The 20,614-nt window shown below is 36.3% G+C and overlaps 1 protein-coding gene across 2 annotated transcripts in view; it reads left to right on the forward strand.

The window, feature by feature from the left end:
* Positions 1-29: 29 nt before the first annotated feature.
* LOC110466626 (HEAT repeat-containing protein 1-like) overlaps positions 30-20,614 on the forward strand; it is a 34,631-nt gene continuing 14,046 nt past the window's right edge. Inside the window, exons 1-26 of one of the 2 annotated variants that reach the window (XM_021523235.1) lie at positions 30-72; positions 1,217-1,371; positions 2,418-2,634; positions 2,824-2,968; positions 3,535-3,636; positions 3,926-4,183; positions 4,358-4,443; positions 4,917-5,177; positions 5,562-5,886; positions 6,226-6,318; positions 8,440-8,549; positions 9,466-9,656; positions 10,700-10,827; positions 11,213-11,356; positions 11,726-11,903; positions 13,068-13,225; positions 13,845-14,034; positions 15,017-15,198; positions 15,404-15,595; positions 16,235-16,471; positions 16,860-16,988; positions 17,311-17,411; positions 17,573-17,710; positions 18,677-18,783; positions 19,190-19,311; positions 19,736-19,864. In XM_021523235.1, coding sequence (XP_021378910.1) covers positions 1,230-1,371; positions 2,418-2,634; positions 2,824-2,968; positions 3,535-3,636; positions 3,926-4,183; positions 4,358-4,443; positions 4,917-5,177; positions 5,562-5,886; positions 6,226-6,318; positions 8,440-8,549; positions 9,466-9,656; positions 10,700-10,827; positions 11,213-11,356; positions 11,726-11,903; positions 13,068-13,225; positions 13,845-14,034; positions 15,017-15,198; positions 15,404-15,595; positions 16,235-16,471; positions 16,860-16,988; positions 17,311-17,411; positions 17,573-17,710; positions 18,677-18,783; positions 19,190-19,311; positions 19,736-19,864 — 4,065 coding nt within the window. In that variant the 5' untranslated portion in view covers positions 30-72; positions 1,217-1,229. Of the gene's footprint in view, positions 73-1,215; positions 1,372-2,417; positions 2,635-2,823; positions 2,969-3,534; positions 3,637-3,925; positions 4,184-4,357; positions 4,444-4,916; positions 5,178-5,561; positions 5,887-6,225; positions 6,319-8,439; positions 8,550-9,465; positions 9,657-10,699; positions 10,828-11,212; positions 11,357-11,725; positions 11,904-13,067; positions 13,226-13,844; positions 14,035-15,016; positions 15,199-15,403; positions 15,596-16,234; positions 16,472-16,859; positions 16,989-17,310; positions 17,412-17,572; positions 17,711-18,676; positions 18,784-19,189; positions 19,312-19,735; positions 19,865-20,614 lie in introns of those variants that run through there. The other variant, XM_021523234.1, reaches the window with a different exon arrangement.

Here is a 20,614-nt window from a genome sequence, read left to right on the forward strand (position 1 = left end):
TATATAGTTCGAAAACAAAGGAAAACACACAAAAGTTACTTCCGGTACTTTTGGCCATGTGCTCGTTTCAGTGTAAGTATGGGCTTATTCGGGGTTCGCCTACAGATACCCTTAAGTATATATGTGATGCACTTTATAGATGTAATTTTTACAGCACCTCGTGATGTGTGGACCTCTTTCATTTAATATCTAGATTTGAACAGATTTCCGATTGAAAAGGAGCAATCATTCATCGTTTTTGATCGGTATAAGTTTCAGAGCGGCCATTTCATCTAATTCTAACCATCGTCTCAAAGGAAACACAATTTGTTTTATTTTTATTTATCACGGATCTATGTTTTAATGTCAGCTGTTATGTTGTTATCTCAGCGAAGCCGAATCAAATGGAACATAGTCATATCATGACTACTTTACCCTACGCAAAGAAATCCAAAATCCACGGGAACTGAAATATACATAAATGTACAATTGTAGTACGACAAGGAATAGTAATAAAGATAGTGCCGTCGCTGGGGCTTGAACTCACGACCCTTGGCAGCTAGATGCTCTACCGCTGAGCTAAATGGAAATTCCCATACTCGTTGATACTTGCAAAGGAATCGCTATGACCCCTGGAAAACTCGGGACAAGCTCTTTCCTGGAGAAGGAGTATGTCACACTGGTAAAATACTAGCTGTTTCCTACCGACTCGGCTAGGGAAAATTTCTCTTTAGCTCATTCGGTAGAGCGTTGGACTAGTAAACCAGAGGTCCCTGGTTCGTCCTAGCAGAGGCATTGAAAATATAATGACCTCTGTTACAAGTACTAGAAACAAGGGTTGCAAGTTACAGGCACGCACCACTGTAACGGGAAAGTAAAAATGCACAGCCAGACCTGGGTTCCAACCAAGGACCTTCAAACTTAAGATGACACTCCAACCAATTGAGTTTTCGGGCTGCCAGTGATCGACAGTCTAGTTCTGCTACACCTGGAAATAGAAATGATTTTGTTCCAGACCAGTCTTTTTTGTCTGTTAAGCACTCAAGAGTATTGAACACAAATGAGGCCTCAGCTTGCGGCTTCCCTCAGCTGAAGCCTGAAGGAGACTTGTCAGTAGAATATATCTGTGATAAGCCATGTGGATGTTAATATTTCTGCGAAAAATAAAATTTAATTTATACAAATCATGATCTAGTGATTTGATATTTAACATTTACATTTCCTTAATATTTTACAGGACATAAAGCACAATGACGTCTCTAGCCAAACAGTTGGAAAGACTTGCGGTCCCGCATACACAGACAATCTATGGGGAAGACCAGAGAAAGAAATCACTCCTGTTTGATCCATCAGAAGCTGCTTCTATAGACAAAGAGACATTTTATAATTTAGGTGCGTATACTTGATTCTGTAGCTTTAATTAGCAATGTTTTGTAAACTTGTATATATGCCCATATGCTTGTTTTACACTACATGTATATGTAATTGTAATAAACATTGAATCTCCCCTAAAATTGTCTACCATAGATGATAGCTAATTTAGCCTAACCTCCCAAATTGGTGTGTTAATTATTTTAGACTATTTTGATAGTTTAGAAAATCAGTGTAACTTTACAGTGTTTCAATCAATCAGCTTACATATAGGCAGGGCTCCAAAACTAGACAGACAGTAGTCTTGTCATTTGTGCACTTTTCTCATTTTTTCTCAGTTTGGTATGTTTTCCATGTCTTCATCCTCTTGATTGTATTTTTTATAAATGGTGATAATCATTTACATGATAATGTTGTTCCTGTTGTATGTGGAGTTCAAAGTAGTTATAAGATAAGAACATCCCAGTTCTGATGAACTAACTAGTACTGTGACCAGTAAATCGGGACATAAACTGGTAGATTTCGTCTGTGGACGAGTGAAAAATATGTGCCTACTTGCCCTGACAGACTGGTGTCAAAATCCCTGTACATTATTAATATTTTCATTACATACTGTTTTATTATTTATCAAATAAACATACTTGACCTGAAAAATAGTTTTATTTCTGTTAAAATTATAGATCTTATTAAGACCACTTTCATGAAAGAAATAATGTATCATTGATATGGTTGTTTTATCCTTTTAGATGATATTTTGTAAACTAAATAAAATCAAAATTTGGTATAATAATTATGAAAGTTCGCAATTTGGATTACTGTAACACAATTTTCCCAATTCCAAAGCCACAGGTCAATTTTTAAAATACTGAAAATATAGATCGGGCTAGTGGAATTTTTTCTCCAAAATCTGCCTCTGATCTTGTATTCTATCTAAAATAAGAAATTGAACTTTTGAATGAGTATGTTAGTGTAAAAGGAAAAGAAAAGACTGGGATTCGAACTAAAGGGTATATATCAGAACAGGAAAATGTTTAATTTATTTTGTAAAATTTCATATTCAATTTCAGGCATAAATGGGTTGGAAGAGCTTGAGACTATAGATGCGTCCTTTCAAGAATATGAATCCAATCTATTTGCTGAGTCGTCAATGTCGTTTGAGAGAAGTGTACAGAGCAGTGATGTAAATGACCGTTTGAATGAGACCCTGTCTCAGTTCCTGCTACATTTGTCACCTTATTGCCTACTCAAACCAGCACATAAAGCACTGGAATGGTTGATATACAGGTAGGACATAGACAATGAAATCACATAATAAAGCTGGCTTAAATAATATGTAAGCTCAACATTTTTTTATGAAGAGTTTCATTTTGAATATACCTCACATTAATAAAATTGCTTTATGAACTTTACCTTGCTGTACAAAAATCTTGAACATGTATTTGATTTCTTCAGAGTCTATTTTCTTTTTTCAAGGTATCACATCCACCAATACAATGTTGACGAGCTTGTGATGTGTGTGCTGCCTTACCATGAGAGTAAAACATTTGTCCGTGTCATCCAGTTGTTACCACTAGATGCCAAAACAGCATCCAAGTGGGACTGGCTCAAACAGATACAGGTAAGTAGGCAACTTTCCTTTCTTTAAATCACAAATCATTTGGCTACCTGTAATGTTAACTCTTCCAGTGGTATAAAAATCAATAAAAAACAAAGTATGCACGAATAAATAATTAACATTAATATGCTGCTGTGGGGTTAATAGTAACATGTTGTAAATTAGTGAATTTCAAAACCTGTGAGTGCAGTATTTGGAAAAATTCTGTTATTAAGGCTACATAGTTATGGCATGTATTATGTGTAAAATTGTTATAGGAAAGAGTTCAGTATAAAGTAGGAAAAGTTATTTTTGAACTAAAATAAGAACCTCTTAATATTTCTTACATATCAATGTACATTGTCTTTAAGATAATTTTTCTCTATATTGTACTGATGGGCACAGGCCTAAATATTCAATAACTGTAATTGAATGTAAATTAAATTTGGAACTTGAGGATAGATTCAAATATGTGAAAACTACATTTTACTTATTACAAGACTTCCTGTTTTATGTTGTTATATGGAGGTAATTTGATAACAACTGTTAACTGATCATTTAGATATATATTTTGTTAATTTTCTTTGCAGAAATCTGGAGTTCATTTAGCCAAGATGACTTTGGTAAACCACTGTCGAACTAACCATGCCTTCCTGTCTACAGTGTGTGACATGGTGTACAAATCTGTCAAGGTCGGTCTACATCAAATACAGTTGTTAAGCAGTCTGTACACTGTATGCAAGTCCCAAATAATACTTACTTTACTAAATAGATTAATATATATATATCTTTTTAATGAATAACAAGTCTCTTAGAGTTTTTCATGATAAAAAAAAAAATCAAGACAAATTTGTGTCGTTATTTTCATATCTAAATAACTCAGTGATACAAGAATAAGATGGCTAAGTTATCATTTCTTGAAGTTTTGGAACAAAATATTTTGTTACATTCAGTTGATGTACTGTATTTTATGTTTTTCAGGTCCATATCCAGTACAGTGAGAAATTACCTCACCTACGGACGCTGTTTTCTTTCTTCACCACCACTGTCATTGGAGTGTTAGACTCTGAGAAGGTCAAGGAGGAGCTGGTCTCCACACTGCTGGCTCATATCAGTCACGGTCTGCGCTCCAAGATCCTTGACTACAAGGCTGCGTCCTACATGATTATGGCACAGCTTCTTTTCAAGGCAAAACTCCAGAAAACCCTGCTGGAAACACTGATGAATGGAATGTGTAAGGTACTGAACAAAGGACAATATTATTGAATTTTGATTTAAATGTGTACTGCAGTTGCAATGATGTATATTATCAAGTCTTAGTTGATTGTGAGGTCTTGTGTATTTAAACCTTGGTTACTGGTAAACACAGGTTAAAGTTTATGGTTACATCAAATTATTTATCTTTATTTGTAGCATTTGTCCGCCCAGCTCCTACAGGAAGCTGTCTCCTGTCTCCTCCTGATGTTCCAGACCCAGGACATCTCCAAACTCACCAACAGGTAATTCACCAGTCACAGTTTTATTATGACAAATTTCAAATTGATAGTTCTCATATATCTCTCAGTATAAACGTACCAGCTTCCCACGTTTCTACGACTCCTACGAGTCTGTAACTACAATATGTATATATAGATATCATCTGTCGATTGATACTACCTGTCTATTTATACTACTACCTGTCTAACACAGAAACCATCTTGTAAATAGTACCTGTCTTATAGATAGAATTATAATTAGATAAGTGTCAGCTGGTAGAGTTCCTGTCAGGAAACTTATATATTGTATATATCATATAAACATTGTTACTAGATTTGTATCTTGTATCTGGAGTGTTAACAGGAAAATATAAATTATAAACTTTGTTGATCAATCTTGAGAAATTTAAATTGAATATTATCTCTGTACATATGCGATTTCATATATCAAATGACAAGGTATTTAAACAGTATTTTTATTTTACTTTCATCCACAGAGCTTTCAAGCATTTATGTCGCCAGACTACCTTGGTTGACTGTTTGGCCCATATGACTACCAGCTTCAAGGCTGACTCTCTGATACAGACATTTCTCCTCAAGCTGATACCCTGTGCAGTGAGAGAACACTCAATCCTGACCAGCTCTGGGAACAGTAGCGACTCCGACTCCGGTGGGGGCGTTCCACAATACCTTAGCCAGTTATATACATTGATGTCCACAGCCAGTCTTAGTCAGAGTACTACCAAGCTTGCTATCAGGTACTTGGTCCACCTGTCTTCTGCGTACACATAACCTATTTACATCTTAGAAAGATATTAAATTTAAAATGTTCATAATTAAGTTTAATAATACAGCATAAATAATTTCAAAAAAATGTATGGGTAGGCCTGTTGTTTATTTTCAGATTGGAATTAGCCAATCTTTTAAACCAGTGCTCTTTAGTCTGGAACAAAATCTTACAATAATGTCTGGAATTGATGCTGCATTCTTAAATTCCGAGTTCATTCATGTCACACAAAAAATGCAAGAAAACCCCACTGCCACGATAATTGACTGATATACTGTTAAGTCAAACACAATTTTCCACCTGCTATTACACGACTATTCCATATGGTCTTAATTGTATTATCTTTGTCTGGCAGAGAAATAGTACAGAGCTATGTGAGGTATTGGCCTCGTGTGATTGGAGAAGAGGAGAAGTCTGACTTTAACCGGAGTCTGCGGAGTATCGTACGTCTACTGGAGGGGAGGTACTACACGGCACTAGATGAGGCAGTGGAGGAGGTACTTAAGGAGACAAAGAATGATGCGGTCAGAGACATTGTCAAGGCCTTCCTCCACTTGTCTGTGGGTGCCATTCAGGACGATGATGAGGAAAGCTCAGGGATGTCCCTGCTTCTTCTCAACCACCAAAACTGTGTCATCAGGAGGGAAACCACTCAACGCTTCATGAAGAATATAAGCAATGTAATGTATTGTACTAATCCATTTATTTTATACCTGGTAACATGCTGTAAAATAACCCTGATACAGTTTACTGATATCATTCAGCACTCAGTTCATTCCATGACATCTTGAAGTTGCATTTTTCTTTTGTGATCAATTCAACTGTTTAACTGTTATTCTTAATATTGAAATATATATACTAGGTTAGCTTATCATATTACGACAGATTTTCAAAGTCTGATTATATTCTTAAGTCGTTAACCCGAATAATTTTTCAAATAGTGATTTGAAAAAAAAAGCATCTAACATTTTGAGATTTCTGATATATTTTATTAAAGTTCTGAATTTAATATTTTGCAGATGGAGGAGAGTGACTTTGTGTCGGACACACTAATGGCGCGGTTACAAGATGATGATGTAGGAGTGGTGCTTGCCGTTCTATCACCTAAAGAGGTAACTTTGTTAGCTCACCTGCCCGAAGGGCAAGTGAGCTTATGTCATGGTGCGGCGTCCGTCGTCCGTCCGTCCTCGTCCGCCAATTTTTCCTTTAAACAACTTCTTCTGAAGAACGGACAAGCCTAGAGTCATGATATTTGGCTGAAAGCTTCGTTGGTAGGAGCCCTACAAAGTGTGAGAACGAAAATGACCTTGACTTGTTTTCAAGGTCACAGGGGTCAAATATGTCAAAAACTTCAAACGACTTCTCCTGAAGAACTGAAAGGAATAGAATCTTCATATTTGGCTGATAGCTTCCTGGGATAGAGCCCTACAAAGATTGAGAATGAAAATGACATTGACCTACTTTCAAGGTCACAGGGGTCAAATGTGTTAAACACTTCAAACGACCTCTCCTGAAGAACTAAAAGGTATAGAATCTTTATATTTGGCTGGTGGCTTCCTGGTATAGAGCTCAACAAAGTTTAAGAATGAAAATTAGTTTGACCTACTTTCAACGTCACAGGGGTCAAATATGTCAAAAACTTCCAACGACTTCTTCTGAAGAACTACAAGGTATAGAATCTTCATATTTGGCTGATGGCTTCCTGGGATGGAGCCCAACAAAGTTTGAGAATGAAAATTACCTTGACCTACTTTCAAGGTTGCAGGGGTCAAATGTGTCAAACACTTCAAACGACTTCTTCTGAAGAACTGAAAGGTATAGAATTTTTATATTTGGCTGGTGGCTCCCTGGGATGGAGCCCAAAAAAGTTAGACAATGAAAATTAGTTTGACCTACTTTCAAGGTTACAGGGGTCAAATATGTCAAATGCTTCCAACGACTTCTTCTGAAGAACAGAAAGGTATAGAATCTTTATATTTGCCTGGTGGCTTCCTGGGATAGAGCCCAACAAAGTTTGAGAATGAAAATAAGTTTGACCTACTTTCAAGGTCACAGGGGTCATATATGTCAAAAGCTTCAAATGACTTCTTCTGAAGAACTGAAAGGTATAGAATCTTTATTTTTGATTGATGGCTTCCTAGGATAGAGCCCGACAAAGTTTGAGAATGAAAATGACCTTGACCTTCTTTTAAGGTCACAGGAGTCAAATGCGTCGGACACTTCAAACGACTTCTTCTGAAGAACTGAAAGGTATAGAATCTCTATATTTGGCTTTTAGCTTCCTAGGAAAGAGCCGAACAAGGTTTGAGAATGAAAATGACCTTGATCTACTTTTAAGGTCACATGAGGCAGATATGTCAAACACATCAAATGACTTCTTCTGAAGAACTGGAAGTTATAGAACCTTAATATTCGGCTGGTTATTTCCTGGGAAAGAGCCCAACAAAGTTTGCGAATGAAAGTGACCTTGACCTACTTTCAAGGTCACAGAGGTCAACAACATTTTAATGGATTTGTTCTTAAGAACTAAAAGGAATGGATTCATAAGATTTGGCTGGTAGCTTTTGGAATAGAGCTTACCAATTTGAGAAGGAAAATGACATTGACCTACTTACAAGGTCACAGGGAAAAGTATGTCAAGCAACTTCTGAAGAATCAAAAAGCATAGATTCTTGTAATAATATTTTGCTGATAGTTTCAACAGATTGAGCCAACAAAGTTTGCGAGGGAATTTTAGTGCAATATAATATTTAATGAGAATATTTAGCTATGACTGCTTTAATATTCAGGTGAGCGATACAGGCCCTCTTGGGCCTCTTGTTTAAAAAAAAAAGCATTTCTTGTACCAAAATCAGGTAACACCACAGTAGAAACAAGTCCCAAAAGAGAACAGAAATCAATCTCTTTTGAGCTGCTAGAGTTTAAGAGATGTTACTAGACCTGGTAATGTCAGGTTGATGCTTAACTCTATTAATACATTATGATTTAGATGGAACATGTTTTGTTTGATATTTGTCTTAAAGTTAATTGAATTTCTTTAGTATTAAATCAAAATATTACAATAAAAGTTCATCAGACATCGTAACCAAGCATACTTTCAGTTGTTGCATTGATAAATGTGTTGTGAACTCTCCTTCACAATAATGCTAGTCCAGAACAGATGAAGTGGTTTTGACCAATGCATGAAGCATTCCTTGTGATACTATATCCTATTTGTATCATTTTATTTACAGAATATTTGGAAGTTTGTGAAAGACCAAACCAAGCTCTTTGAGGTTTTGTATATGCTAAATACTAAACGTGAACAGGAAAAATTCAAGAAAACGAGAGGGAAAGGAGAGTGGTAAGAAATGTATTTAAAAATTATGTAAATTTATTCAATTTGATTTAAATAATTCGTTGAATCTTGTAATCAATGGAATTTTGGTACAGTATTGGAAAATACACATATAAGCATCCAGCTGGTATTAAATGAAACATCACATCATTGAGAAGCTATTATTTGATATCATTGGCAAGTTTGAAGAGAACAAATGAAGTTGTCAAGCTGCCAAATCTATAACTATGAAAATGCAACAGAGCAAGACCAGGATTTGAACCCTGAACCTCCTTTCACTTAACAGTCACCCAAACTAATAGAGCTACCCGATCGATGGTAGTTTCCTGTCCCAGTTTCACTACTTAAATTCACTCCCCCCTGAAGATTCATTTGAACTCTTCCAATTCAAAGATTGAAATAGTTCATTATGAAATTTCAGAGGTGAATGAGTAAATATCCAAAACTAAATTAAGGGGAAGTAACAGTATCATGAAAAAATTCCGTGAAATCCAGTATGCATTACAATCTACAGTGGAATTATCAAGTATTTTGCCTGCAGTAGGACAGGAATCATTGAGGAAACTGCCTTTGATAAATCATGTTACCTCCCATGCTTTTCCGTTGGGGAAAATGAGTGATCTCAGGGAAACAAAAGTTCATGTTTCCTTAATAATTGGGAAATAAATACAATAAAACCTTGATTTAATGCGTTCCATTTGCCACCCTGCACACCACCACATATTCCTAGGTCCCCTTTCCCCTTTTTCTTAGGTTTATAGGTTTCTCTCAGAACCCCTTTATAATGCCAATATATCTCTGCACAAATGGTGGCAGTATACGAAGGTTTTATTTTATATAACACTGATATCTTGAAACAGCTGTTAAAAAACCTAATCATTAGACCTTGTGTACTGATTACTGTAACTGTATTCTCTTGTAGGAAGCAGGTTGAGTTGCTCTCCTTGGAATTGATGTGCAAATGTCCTAAAGACTTTGAGGACAAAGCCATGGCAACCGGGATACGGTACTTCTTCACAGTGGGAGGAGACCAGATAGCGTTAGAGATGTGTAACTGTCTGATGATGTCACCAGTAGGCAAACAAAGCAGTGTATTACAGAAGTTCGGAGAAAGTAGGTAGCTCCTCCCCTTACCTTCATATCTTGTTAAATCTAGGGCTTTGATGTGTCCGGCTCTAAAACGATGTGACAGTGACCTATATTTTCTGCTCAATATGTTTCTGGGCCACACGTTTTTCACTTTAGTGTGCAGGTTTACGAAACTTCTTATACTGTTACATCTAGATGTTAAGATGCGGCACATATACAAACTAGGTTGCAGTGAACTCTATATTCCAAGCCACTGAGCAAGAAATTAAATCCGCTTTTGGGCCATAACTTCCTTGTGATTCATGCAGGATCATATATATTGTTACATCTCTAGGTGAAGGTGTGTTTCATGCCATAATTAGGTCAATATATCCTGTATTTTACTCTCCAATGAAGAAAAATAACAGGATGATTTCTGTGCTCTAATTTTTAATGAAGATGTGCACCATAACTAGGCCTCTGTGACCTATATTTCTTAATCCATTAACTATCATTTAGGATATCTGTTGAATTGACTGACTTTTTAAAATGACACCTCCAAAACTTCTGGGCTAGATTCAACCAAATCATAGTGGTATTATCCTTAGCCCAAGAGGAATTGTTAAACAAATGAAGAGACTGATCCTCCAGAGGAATTGATTTGCTTTAAATGACCCCCACCCCCCACCCCCCAAACTGCTGGGTAGGTTCCAACCAGGTTATGGTGAAGGCATCCTTAACCTTTGAAGATTAACAGTTATACAATTAAAGTTGCTAACATTCCTGGGGGTTCTCCTCACAAATTACTGGGCGGGTTTCAGTCTCACTTCCAGAGGAGTCATACATACTCCGTGGGCCTTTTGTTTCCATGTCTCACTCACCCTGTAACTTATATTTTATTTATCACTTGACTTCAATAAGAAACATTTTCTTTTGTGCCCTTTCAGTCCCATAGTTTTAAACCTGTGAATGTTGCAGACCGTTTTTTCTTTTTGTTTTTTGTTTTAAAACCACACAACTTTGTCATGGAGAGAGTATCTTTTTGAGCTTTATAACACATTACATTTCCTTTTTTTCTGATTTTACAGTTACAAAAGATTATATAAAAAGTGTGGACAAACTAGGACCTCACAATCGAGGAGGGTTTAATCTTGCAGTGGTCAGAAATCTTGGAAAATGCATGGCAGATTTGGACAAAGATGAAGTGCTAGATCTGGTTAGTATTAGATTTTAATCAATTTATGAAATATTCATCAGTCTAATTTACATATGATTGGTAAATTAGAATAATACAGAATAATTACATTCCAAGACTTTTGTTTCAGCTGTACATTAAGAATACAGACTTATATAGGAAGTTATTTTACTAGTTTCCATGGTTGCAATAGAACCGTTAATATTTATAGTATGGTTAATTTATTAATTATTATTATTTAAAAACACACAAAAACTGTTATGTTTCTCTTACAATTTTTCAGTTTTAAATTCATCTAAGCTTTCTTGTGAGTTTTTTTTAATCAGCTGAATGTTTTGAGAAAATGATAATAACGAGAAATATCATTATGCATCAACACTAAATGGCACTACCCTGTCATTTTCAGATAGACCTGTGGAGCAGCAACTGGAAGCTGAACAGAACCAAATGTCTGGTACTACTTCTTGTAGACTATCTTCTGGAGAACAACAACTGCACGCTGGACCTCTGTGTCCGACAGATGGACTTCATTCAGCGAGCTCTTATGCAGGTAAACTTCTTACAGCAACATAATATAAGAAGCTGACAAATGGACTTTCTTTAGTGAGTTCATATTTTCATATCTTGGTACCTATAACTGCTATATGGATTATATATTTAAATGTTTGTCTGTTATCATTTTGCAGCCTTGAAATTCTTATCATATGTGCAATGTTGTTTTCTACATTAGTTTGAATGAATTGTTGCACTCTGTATCGTTCACAAATGTATGATAGGCAACTTCATAACTTGGGTATCTAATCCTGTGTTGTCTTTGAGGACTCCCTGAGATTAGTTAACTAATGTTGTTTCGTGAAATGCAGTCATATACCAGGATTCCTTTGAATAATTGTCACAAAGCCCTTCAAACTTTATTCAGGACAAAGAGGTGGAACATAGAAATGTTCAGGAAACTATTCTTCCCTGCTCTCTGGAGGATGCAGTTAATGAAGTTTATAAATACCTGAACAACCAAAAAGGCCTTATAGAGGAGTTTACACTGATGCTGCTGCACAGAACAATCGAATATATAGGTCGTTTCAAGTCCTACATGCCAGGTAAGTCATTAAGGATGCCTGTACAATCACTGTCTCTCCCTACCTGTATTAGTGATAAAGGATGTCTGTACAATCACTCTCTCTCCATACCTGTATTAGTAATAAAGGATGCCTGTACAATCACTGTCTCTCCCTACCTGTATTAGTAATAAAGGATGCCTGTACAATCACTGTCTCTCCCTACCTGTATTAGTAATTAAGGATGCCTGTACAATCACTCTCTCCCTACCTGTTATAGTAATTAAGGATGCCTGTACAATCACTGTCTCTCCCTACCTGTATTAGTAATAAAGGATGCCTGTACAATCACTGTCTCTCCCTACCTGTATTAGTAATAAAGGATGCCTGTACAATCACTTTCTCCCTACCTGTATTAGTAATTAAGGATGCCAGTACAATCACTTTCTCTCCCTACCTGTATTAGTAATTAAGGATGCCTGAACAATCACTCTCTCCCTGCCTGTATTAGTAATTAAGGATGCCTGTACAATCCCTCTCTCCCTGCCTGTATTAGTAATTAAGAATGCCTGTACAATCACTCTCTCCCTGCCTGTATTAGTAATTAAGGATGACTGTACAATCACTTTCTCTCCCTACCTGTATTAGTAATAAAGGATGCCTGTACAATCACTTTCTCCCTTCCTATATTAGTAATTAAGGATGCCAGTACAATCACTTTCTCTCCCTACCTGTATTAGTAATTAAGGATGCCAGTACAATCACTTTCTATCCCTACCTGTATTAGTAATTAAGGATGCCAGTACAATCACTTTCTCTCCTTACCTTTATTAGTAATTAAGGATGCCAGTACAATCACTTTCTCTCCCTACCTGTATTAGTAAGGATGCCAGTACAATCACTTTCTCTCCTTACCTGTATTAGTAATTAAGGATGCCAGTACAATCACTTTCTTTCCCTACCTGTATTAGTAATAAAGGATGCAAGTACAATCGCCCTCTCTCCCTACCTGTATTAGTAATTAACGATGCCAGTGCCATCTTTGCGTCTCCCTCCTGACATGTCGGGTACTATCGCTGCTTTTTGTAGAAATTGCCTCCAGTTATTCTCATGAAATGTATTTGTAACTAATCATTGAAATGAAATATTTTGATGATTTATAATAAAATCTTAGTGAATGACGAAGGTTATGGTGTTTGATTACAGAAACCAATTTTTGGCGTTGTTGTGATGACAAATTAGACTCTGACAAGGACAAATTAACAGTCCTGCTGGTGAAGACGTTTAACTTGCTGCTTAAGTCCACTTCTGTAAGCAAGCACTTCCATAAGCAGTACCGAGAACTGCTCCTGAAATACACAAAGGTAAATATATACAGGAACAGATTGATCCCGTTAACAGTGACCAGTAAGGGTAGTAGTAGCAGCCCTAGAAGTTGGTCTGTTGGCTTAAAACTTTTTCTAACACCTACTCAACCTAAATGAGCAGCAGTTGAACAGTTCAAGAAGCCATTCTGGTCACAGTGGAATACACTGGATCCCTGCCACTCTTTTTGCACACGTTTTATTGCAATGTCATAGAATCATTGAGAGCTGCCACCCATTGTTCAAATGTCTCATTGCAATTTCGTAGAGATATTGAGAGCTGCCACTCTTAGTTTGTTTTTGTATACCCTGATCAAGACATTGTCTTTTAAATCAAATAGTAGCTTGTGCTTCAGAGTTGTTACTTCTGTATCAAAGAACCCTGAACTACATCTATACTGTACATGTGTGTAAATGTGTATTTCTATTTTATCACCACACAGTTCAGTGTTTATAATGACCTTCACCCTAATTGGCGCTCTAAGAATTTTTCGGAATTTTAATTGAAAAACTAGAATTACAAAAAATACCCAAGTAAAGGGGACAAAACCAAATCCAAGTTCATCTTTGTACATGTACATTGTAAAATATGCTGAGAATTCCTGTATGTTTTTTTCAGGAGATATATCCAGACATACTTGCCCTGCTGCGGATATTGGGACTGATGTGGACACAGCACTGTAACCCTGACCACTCCGTTCTAAAACTGACTGTCATCACACAAGCCAGTGCTCTACAGATAGGCAACGCCCACCTTCTTAATGTGACTCCTGAACAGATCAAGGTTATTACCTCAAACTTCACACCTGGTAAGATATATTTTGTTTTGCATTGGCTTCTGACTCCAAACTATATCCCCATGAGTCTATTACCTTGAATGACTAACTCAAATGTAACATGGTTTTTGATATGGCAAACTTAACTAGCGAGGTCAACATGTTATCAAGGTGAAATCATGTACAGTAGGTATGAAGAATTAAAAGTAAATTGTGCCTCTCCAGATTATTTCATGGTCGTTGTAGATTTATCAGATTTTTAATTCCTCCATAATGAATTTAATATGTGTACAGATAAAAAAAAAATGCATTTTAACATTGTTCAGAATAAAATCAGACTTACCAAACTTCATTTACTGATTAAATCCAAACTGGTAATAAATAAGTAGCAATTTCATGCTTAAACAAAGAATGTAATGGAGTCAGGAATTCTTTTGTGTTTTTCTTACTGTCTGCCTGTACATATTCACAAAGAATTACTCCAAGACCGATTGAGAAGCATCTATATGATACTGAGGAAATGGTTTTTATTCTTGTTATTTCATCTGGAGACCCCATTTTGTCATTGCTGTTCCTCCTGAATTACTTAAGTGAAACTTAATATAGTGAAACTTAATACAGATAGTACTCACATGTAGACAGTTTCCTTGGCTGTTGGGAGAGGTATGCCCCTTTATTTACTTGAGTTAAAAAGCCTTCTACATATTAAAAATAAGAAACATTGCTAACATCTCACCTATTATATGAACATTTAGTATGTATAAATGCCATGTTGTACACCTGCCTTTATATTATATGTATTTCATGTTCTGTGATATTCTCTGAATGTCATCCTTAGATACTGAATTTGAATCGAGAGAATAGTCATAAAATAATTAGGGCTTGCAAACTTGATGGTATGGGGGTTGTGCTAGGGGTAATCCCCCGGTATATAGTTGGCCTCTGGATAACTATTCTAGTTTGTATTGGGTTTTCCTTATGCAGTTAAAGTCCCTAACCACAATTCATGTTTCAGTACTGATGAACTTGATGGTAGCGATGACGTCCCCTCACCAGGGACTCCGGGACTCAGCCGTAGGATGTGTGGTCGCCATGGGAACTATGCTGAAGGAAACAGACCATGAGATGTTACCACTTGTCAAAAAGTTGATACGCTGTCAGCCTGAAATATTAGCAGATAGCAATTATGTCTCTCAGGTATGTTTTAAAGATTACACGATAAACTTTGTCAGTTAATTATAAAACAGCAAAAAATGAATGGCATAGGCCTTTTTAAGTCTTCCATGACTATTTATAATAGACAACTGTAGTTTATTGAGAGATTTATTGTTTATAATTCCTACTCTCATAGATTTGTGTTTTACTCTCATAGATATGTATTTTAATTTTTCTTATTATAAAGGTACTTTCATCGGTTTTCAAAGATTGTGATAAAGAATCAACAATGGAAACACCTCGTAAAAAGAGAAAATCAGTTACACGAAATCTCAAAGCAAAAGCACTAGACATGATAGTAGCAATAATTGTTGCCATGGAAACTCCAGCTTTCATACAGAGGGCAGCACTGGAGCTACTACAGGGTCTAGAAACACAGGTGAGAAATTATTCTGGAACTTGAAATGTATGTTGTTGCTTGATATATAAAAAAGTTTGGACTTAAATTTCTTGAATTACCTTGACCACTTTTAATGTTACAGGGGTCAAATTTGTTAAAACCTTTGATGATAAACAGCTTCTTTTGTATAACAAAGAGGCATGGGGTACTGATTTTTTCACAGTAACTTGCTTGGATTAAGAGTCATCAGATTCATTCATATGAATTACTTTGACCCACTTTCAAGGTCATTGGAGTCAAATATATAAGTACCTTTCAGAAACTTATTCTGAATAACCAAGAGGTCTGGGGTCAGGATATATATGTCCTTTAGCTTAATGGTTTGAAATGCTATAATATGTGGGATCTAAATAAATGACTTAACCTTAAATGTGACATTAATGAAGTTAGACTGCAATATTCCAACAAAGATTTGTTTTATTTAGAGTAATAGAATCTCAATCAAATATCAATAGTGTGTAGTGTTATATATGTTGTTAAATCTTTTTGAATATAGTTGACTTGGAAATTCTTTGAAGGTCACTTATGTGAGATGAATAACGAGTGAGTGGTACAGGTCGTTTGTGCCTCTTGCTTAAAGCAAAAGTTGTATAATAATTAAATCTATCACTTTTTCAGAAATTGTTACAAGACTTGTTTCCACTGCTGACCAAACTGATGGCTGACATTGATAGTGATAATGCAAATAACACCAAGTTTGACTGTGTGAGGTTGATACTACAGCGGTTCTCTCATGAAACAGCGTCTCTACTGCCCTCTGGTGGACAGGGGCTACAACTCTTCACAAAGGCCCTGCAAACATCCAGTGGACCAGATGACAGTTCAACCACTGTGCAGCTATGTGCACTTGGCCAGGTAATGTTACTGGTTGTTGAGTAGATTTTCGATCCACTCTGCTATGTTTGTTTTGGAAATCAGAAGGCAGGTCTGACACTAAATTGTTTTCAAAAATATTTCTTCCAGAAGAATATTAAGATAGAAGTACAGGGGATAAAGAAAAGTTTTTAGTACATATGCTGTTTTCTCAAGAAAAATATTAAATAAATAAAGAGAAACAATAAAGGACGAATTGTACAAATCTTCCTCAAAAGACTCAACTATTGTGAACAATTAATCTCACATTTCCCAACTTTCGGCCAGAGCCAGAAAAAGAAACGGGATAAGATACAACATAGCTATCAATGAAAGAAAACAGAGATATATGGGTATTATTTGATGCATGTCTGTATGTTTTGTTTTGTAGATTGATAAAATCCTGTACAAAGCCTTATCTGAGGAGAGTCAGAGGGCAATCCTCACTTGTCTCATAGATGTGTGGGTTGGTACTGAGAGCCACGTGGTGTCTGGTGCTGTAAGGAAGGTCATCAAACAGGTAGGTCAAGGTCAGGCAGGTTTAGATCTCCACTAAGTCCAACAGTTCTCACTAGAGAACCAAATCAGCTATGAAAAGTATAACAGTTCTCTTTGCAAATTAAAAGCTTTGCAAATTAAAAGCTTTGCAAATTAAAAGCATGATTAGAATGTCCTGTAGCTGTGTAACACTTGTATAAAGAAATGTTTCCATATTTTAAGGAAAGTGTAATTAAAATGTCGATATTGCCAATACAAAAAAATAATCTTATGACAATATTAAATAGAGTATGCATATTGTTTCATACCATTTGTTAAGTTACTTGTATTCTATTGATGTGTAGTTACCCCTGGAGTCAGCAGATGTTGTGGAAGAGCTTCAGTCCTGTTGGAAAGCAACATCTACCTCGGCCAATACAGTCAAGGAGACCAAAAGGAGGAAGAGGTGAGAGTCCTTCTATCACTCAGGGTCTAAGACAGGATCTTAAACATGAGAATTTGAAAGTTAGATCTGAACTAGAGTCCTACAAAACTTCAGACAACATTCTTAGGCTGAAACAGGATGTTTTTTTTTCTTTCTAATGAATGGTGTGTTTAATCCCTCAGACAACAGGCTGAGACAGATGAGGAGTTTAACCGTCCAGGTTGGCGTCGTGCCACCATGATCCTGGAGGGTATCCATGAGAAGAAGAGGCTTGCTAACTGTAAACTCCTGTTGCCTGTCTGCTTCCAACTCCTTACACGGTAGGAACATTAGTTGTGTTTTCAAATTTATTACATATGGAGGGGAAAACATGACATTCATGACAATCTAGTATTATATAATTGGACTCTGTTACTGTACAATAATTTGTTTTAATGATATTATGAATTAATAGTTATCCATCCAGCGAGTTCATTGTTTAGTTCTGTCTTGTTGCCCTACAATGACATAACAGCAAGCAAAGTATACGATGAAATCTTTTAATATTATGTTCAGGTATTATTTCAAATTGATACAGAAATGTCTGTAGAATATCGTAGAATTTCACGATTGTTTGTATTTCCCTTTTATGACTCATACATGACACTTTGTTGTGTATTTACATCCACAGTTTTATGGGTATTGTGTGATAGTGCATATAAGTGTAGTGATAAAATGCCCAATTTTACTGGAATGATTGTTACCAAAGTGTTACTTCATACCCAGAAAATGTACCTGTTAAAGGTGTTGCAATGTTTTAAGACCATCTGTTTACCTGTACAACATTGTGACAATTGTTAATTTCATATGTCACTCAACGTTAACGGTTCGCCTATCGATAGAGTGTATTCACACTGTATCATATATGAAGTTTACAGTTTCGTCACTCCGTTGTACAGGTAAACATTACAAATCACTCACTCAGTCATAGCTTGACAAAGGGACCAGTTCGTCTTGAGATGTCGCAACACGTTTAACGCATACATTTTTTGTGTATGGAGTAAAATTTGAGAACCGGTAATACTGTTTTCCAAACTGATGAATCTGATTGAAGATATTAACTGGCATAAGTTTATACAAACTAATCTACTGCAAACATTTTATATCAACAAAATGGTTTGTAAAAAGAACAACATAATTATTTCTTGTGATACAGTAATTCTCACATGGATACACTGTGCAAAAAGAGATGAATTTATCAATCCTGTAAGTCAATGCATTGTAATGACAAGATTTGTTATTGACAGTGTGTTGGACTCGGATCAGCATAGCTCTGCAGAATATATCAAACAACTCATTCTGTCACTGGTCAACCACATATGTGTAAGGATCCAATCGGGTGAGGAAGAGAAAGGTAAGAAACAAAACCTAACAATCAGCTGTACCGACTCCAGCATTCCAATCCTTGTGTTTCTTGGTACAAAACCTAACGATCACCTGTACCGACTCCAGCATTCCAATCCTTGTGTTTCTAGGTACAAAACCTAACAATCAGCTGTACAGACTCCAGCATTCCAATCCTTGTGTTTCTAGGCCTGAGTCAACTTCTAATGATTCCAGGATCAACTTGTGTAATAGATATTGTTCATCTTTCAAATGGGGGAAAATATTGCCTTTGTCCACTCACCTTTTAGGGGTAGGTTTGAGAAGTAAAGTAAGAATTGAAAATGTACTGTTGGGGTCCAATGTGTAACCATCGATAGGGAGTGAAAATGAAAAGGCATACCTGTATAGATAAATTGTTATTTTAATCTTTGCAGAAGCAATCAAGGAAGAGAAATTCAACATGGAGCTGATTGTTCAGACAATCAGAACATCAAGTAACCCTCAGACTCACAATCAGGCCCTATTGGTTCTAACAACAGCTGCTAGACTATACCCTGTAAGTGTAACAGGAAAGAGAGTAGTGTGTTTCAGTTGAGGTCGATTCATCAACACCCAGCTTCCCAATCTGCTACTTTAGCAATTGAGCTGAAGGAAATTCCTTCTAGCACAAAGCCAAAAGGCCACCGTTATCCCATTGAAAATAAAAACCTTCCATATATTGAAGTGCCAGAAAGTTTGTTGATTCTAAGAACAGCTGCTAGCTAGACTAGACCCTAAAGGTACCAGTAGTTCTCTGGTTTCTGATTGTAGCTGCTGACTGTACTTTGTAATTAACTGTTTGTCTGTCCACAGATGTCAAACATTGATAGCATTAAAAAAAAAATGAGAAAGGTAAAATTGTCATTATGGCAATAATTGATATAGTATGTGTAAAATCAGCTTTAATTTGATCTATGTACATGTATATGTTTGTATCTTAGGAACACCTACTACACAACGTGATGTCTGTGTTCACATTCATGGGTGCCAACATCCTGCGACAAGATGATGCTTACAGTATAGAGATCATCGGGCGCATCCTGGAAAATGTCATACCAGCGCTTATAACAGTAAGTACAGTACTGAACAGCCTTCTCCCAACTTTGTACTTTCAACATTATTAATAATCTATCTAGACATGTTTATTTTCCCCCCACATCAGATGTCAGAGAAAATATTATGTTCAATAAAAATACCAAAGTGCTTGGTTAGGATTGATTTTCAGGTCGAAAAGTAAAAGGTCATGGTCATGGTTACGCTATAAAATACTGTCGTGGATTCTCGTACCATTGCCAAAAAACACTAACTACACATTGGCAACTGACTTTATGGCCTGACAATAGCTTCAAATCATTTCTGAACAGTAATCCATACCTTGCGGGACTTTTATGAAAAAGTAATATGAAATAAACATATAATTAACAGCTGTGTTCTGAGTGTAAAAATGCAGCAGGGCTAGACGGGGATTCCAACCCTGGACTTCAGATTGTTATACTAGTGCTCTAACCGACTGAGCTATCTCATCATTGGAAGTGTTCTGGCCCAACTGTACTTCAGTTATATCCAAAACGAAAATAAGGGGAGGTTACTATATATACAAAACAACAGTGCAGTGGGAGAGGAAATGTAAAAATGGAAATAACTTTTTGTTAGGTCACCTGAGACAAAGTCTCAAGTGACCTATTGCGATCGCCTTTTGTCCGTCGTCGTCCGTCGTGCGTCCGTAAACAATTTACATTTTCGACTTCTTCTCCAAAACCCCTGAACCAATTTCAATGAAATTTTGCAGGGACCTTCCATGGACAAAGGTCAACAAAAAT

This window comes from Mizuhopecten yessoensis, unplaced genomic scaffold (genome assembly GCF_002113885.1).
Source record: "Mizuhopecten yessoensis strain PY_sf001 unplaced genomic scaffold, ASM211388v2 scaffold11139, whole genome shotgun sequence".
Classification (NCBI taxonomy): domain Eukaryota; kingdom Metazoa; phylum Mollusca; class Bivalvia; order Pectinida; family Pectinidae; genus Mizuhopecten; species Mizuhopecten yessoensis.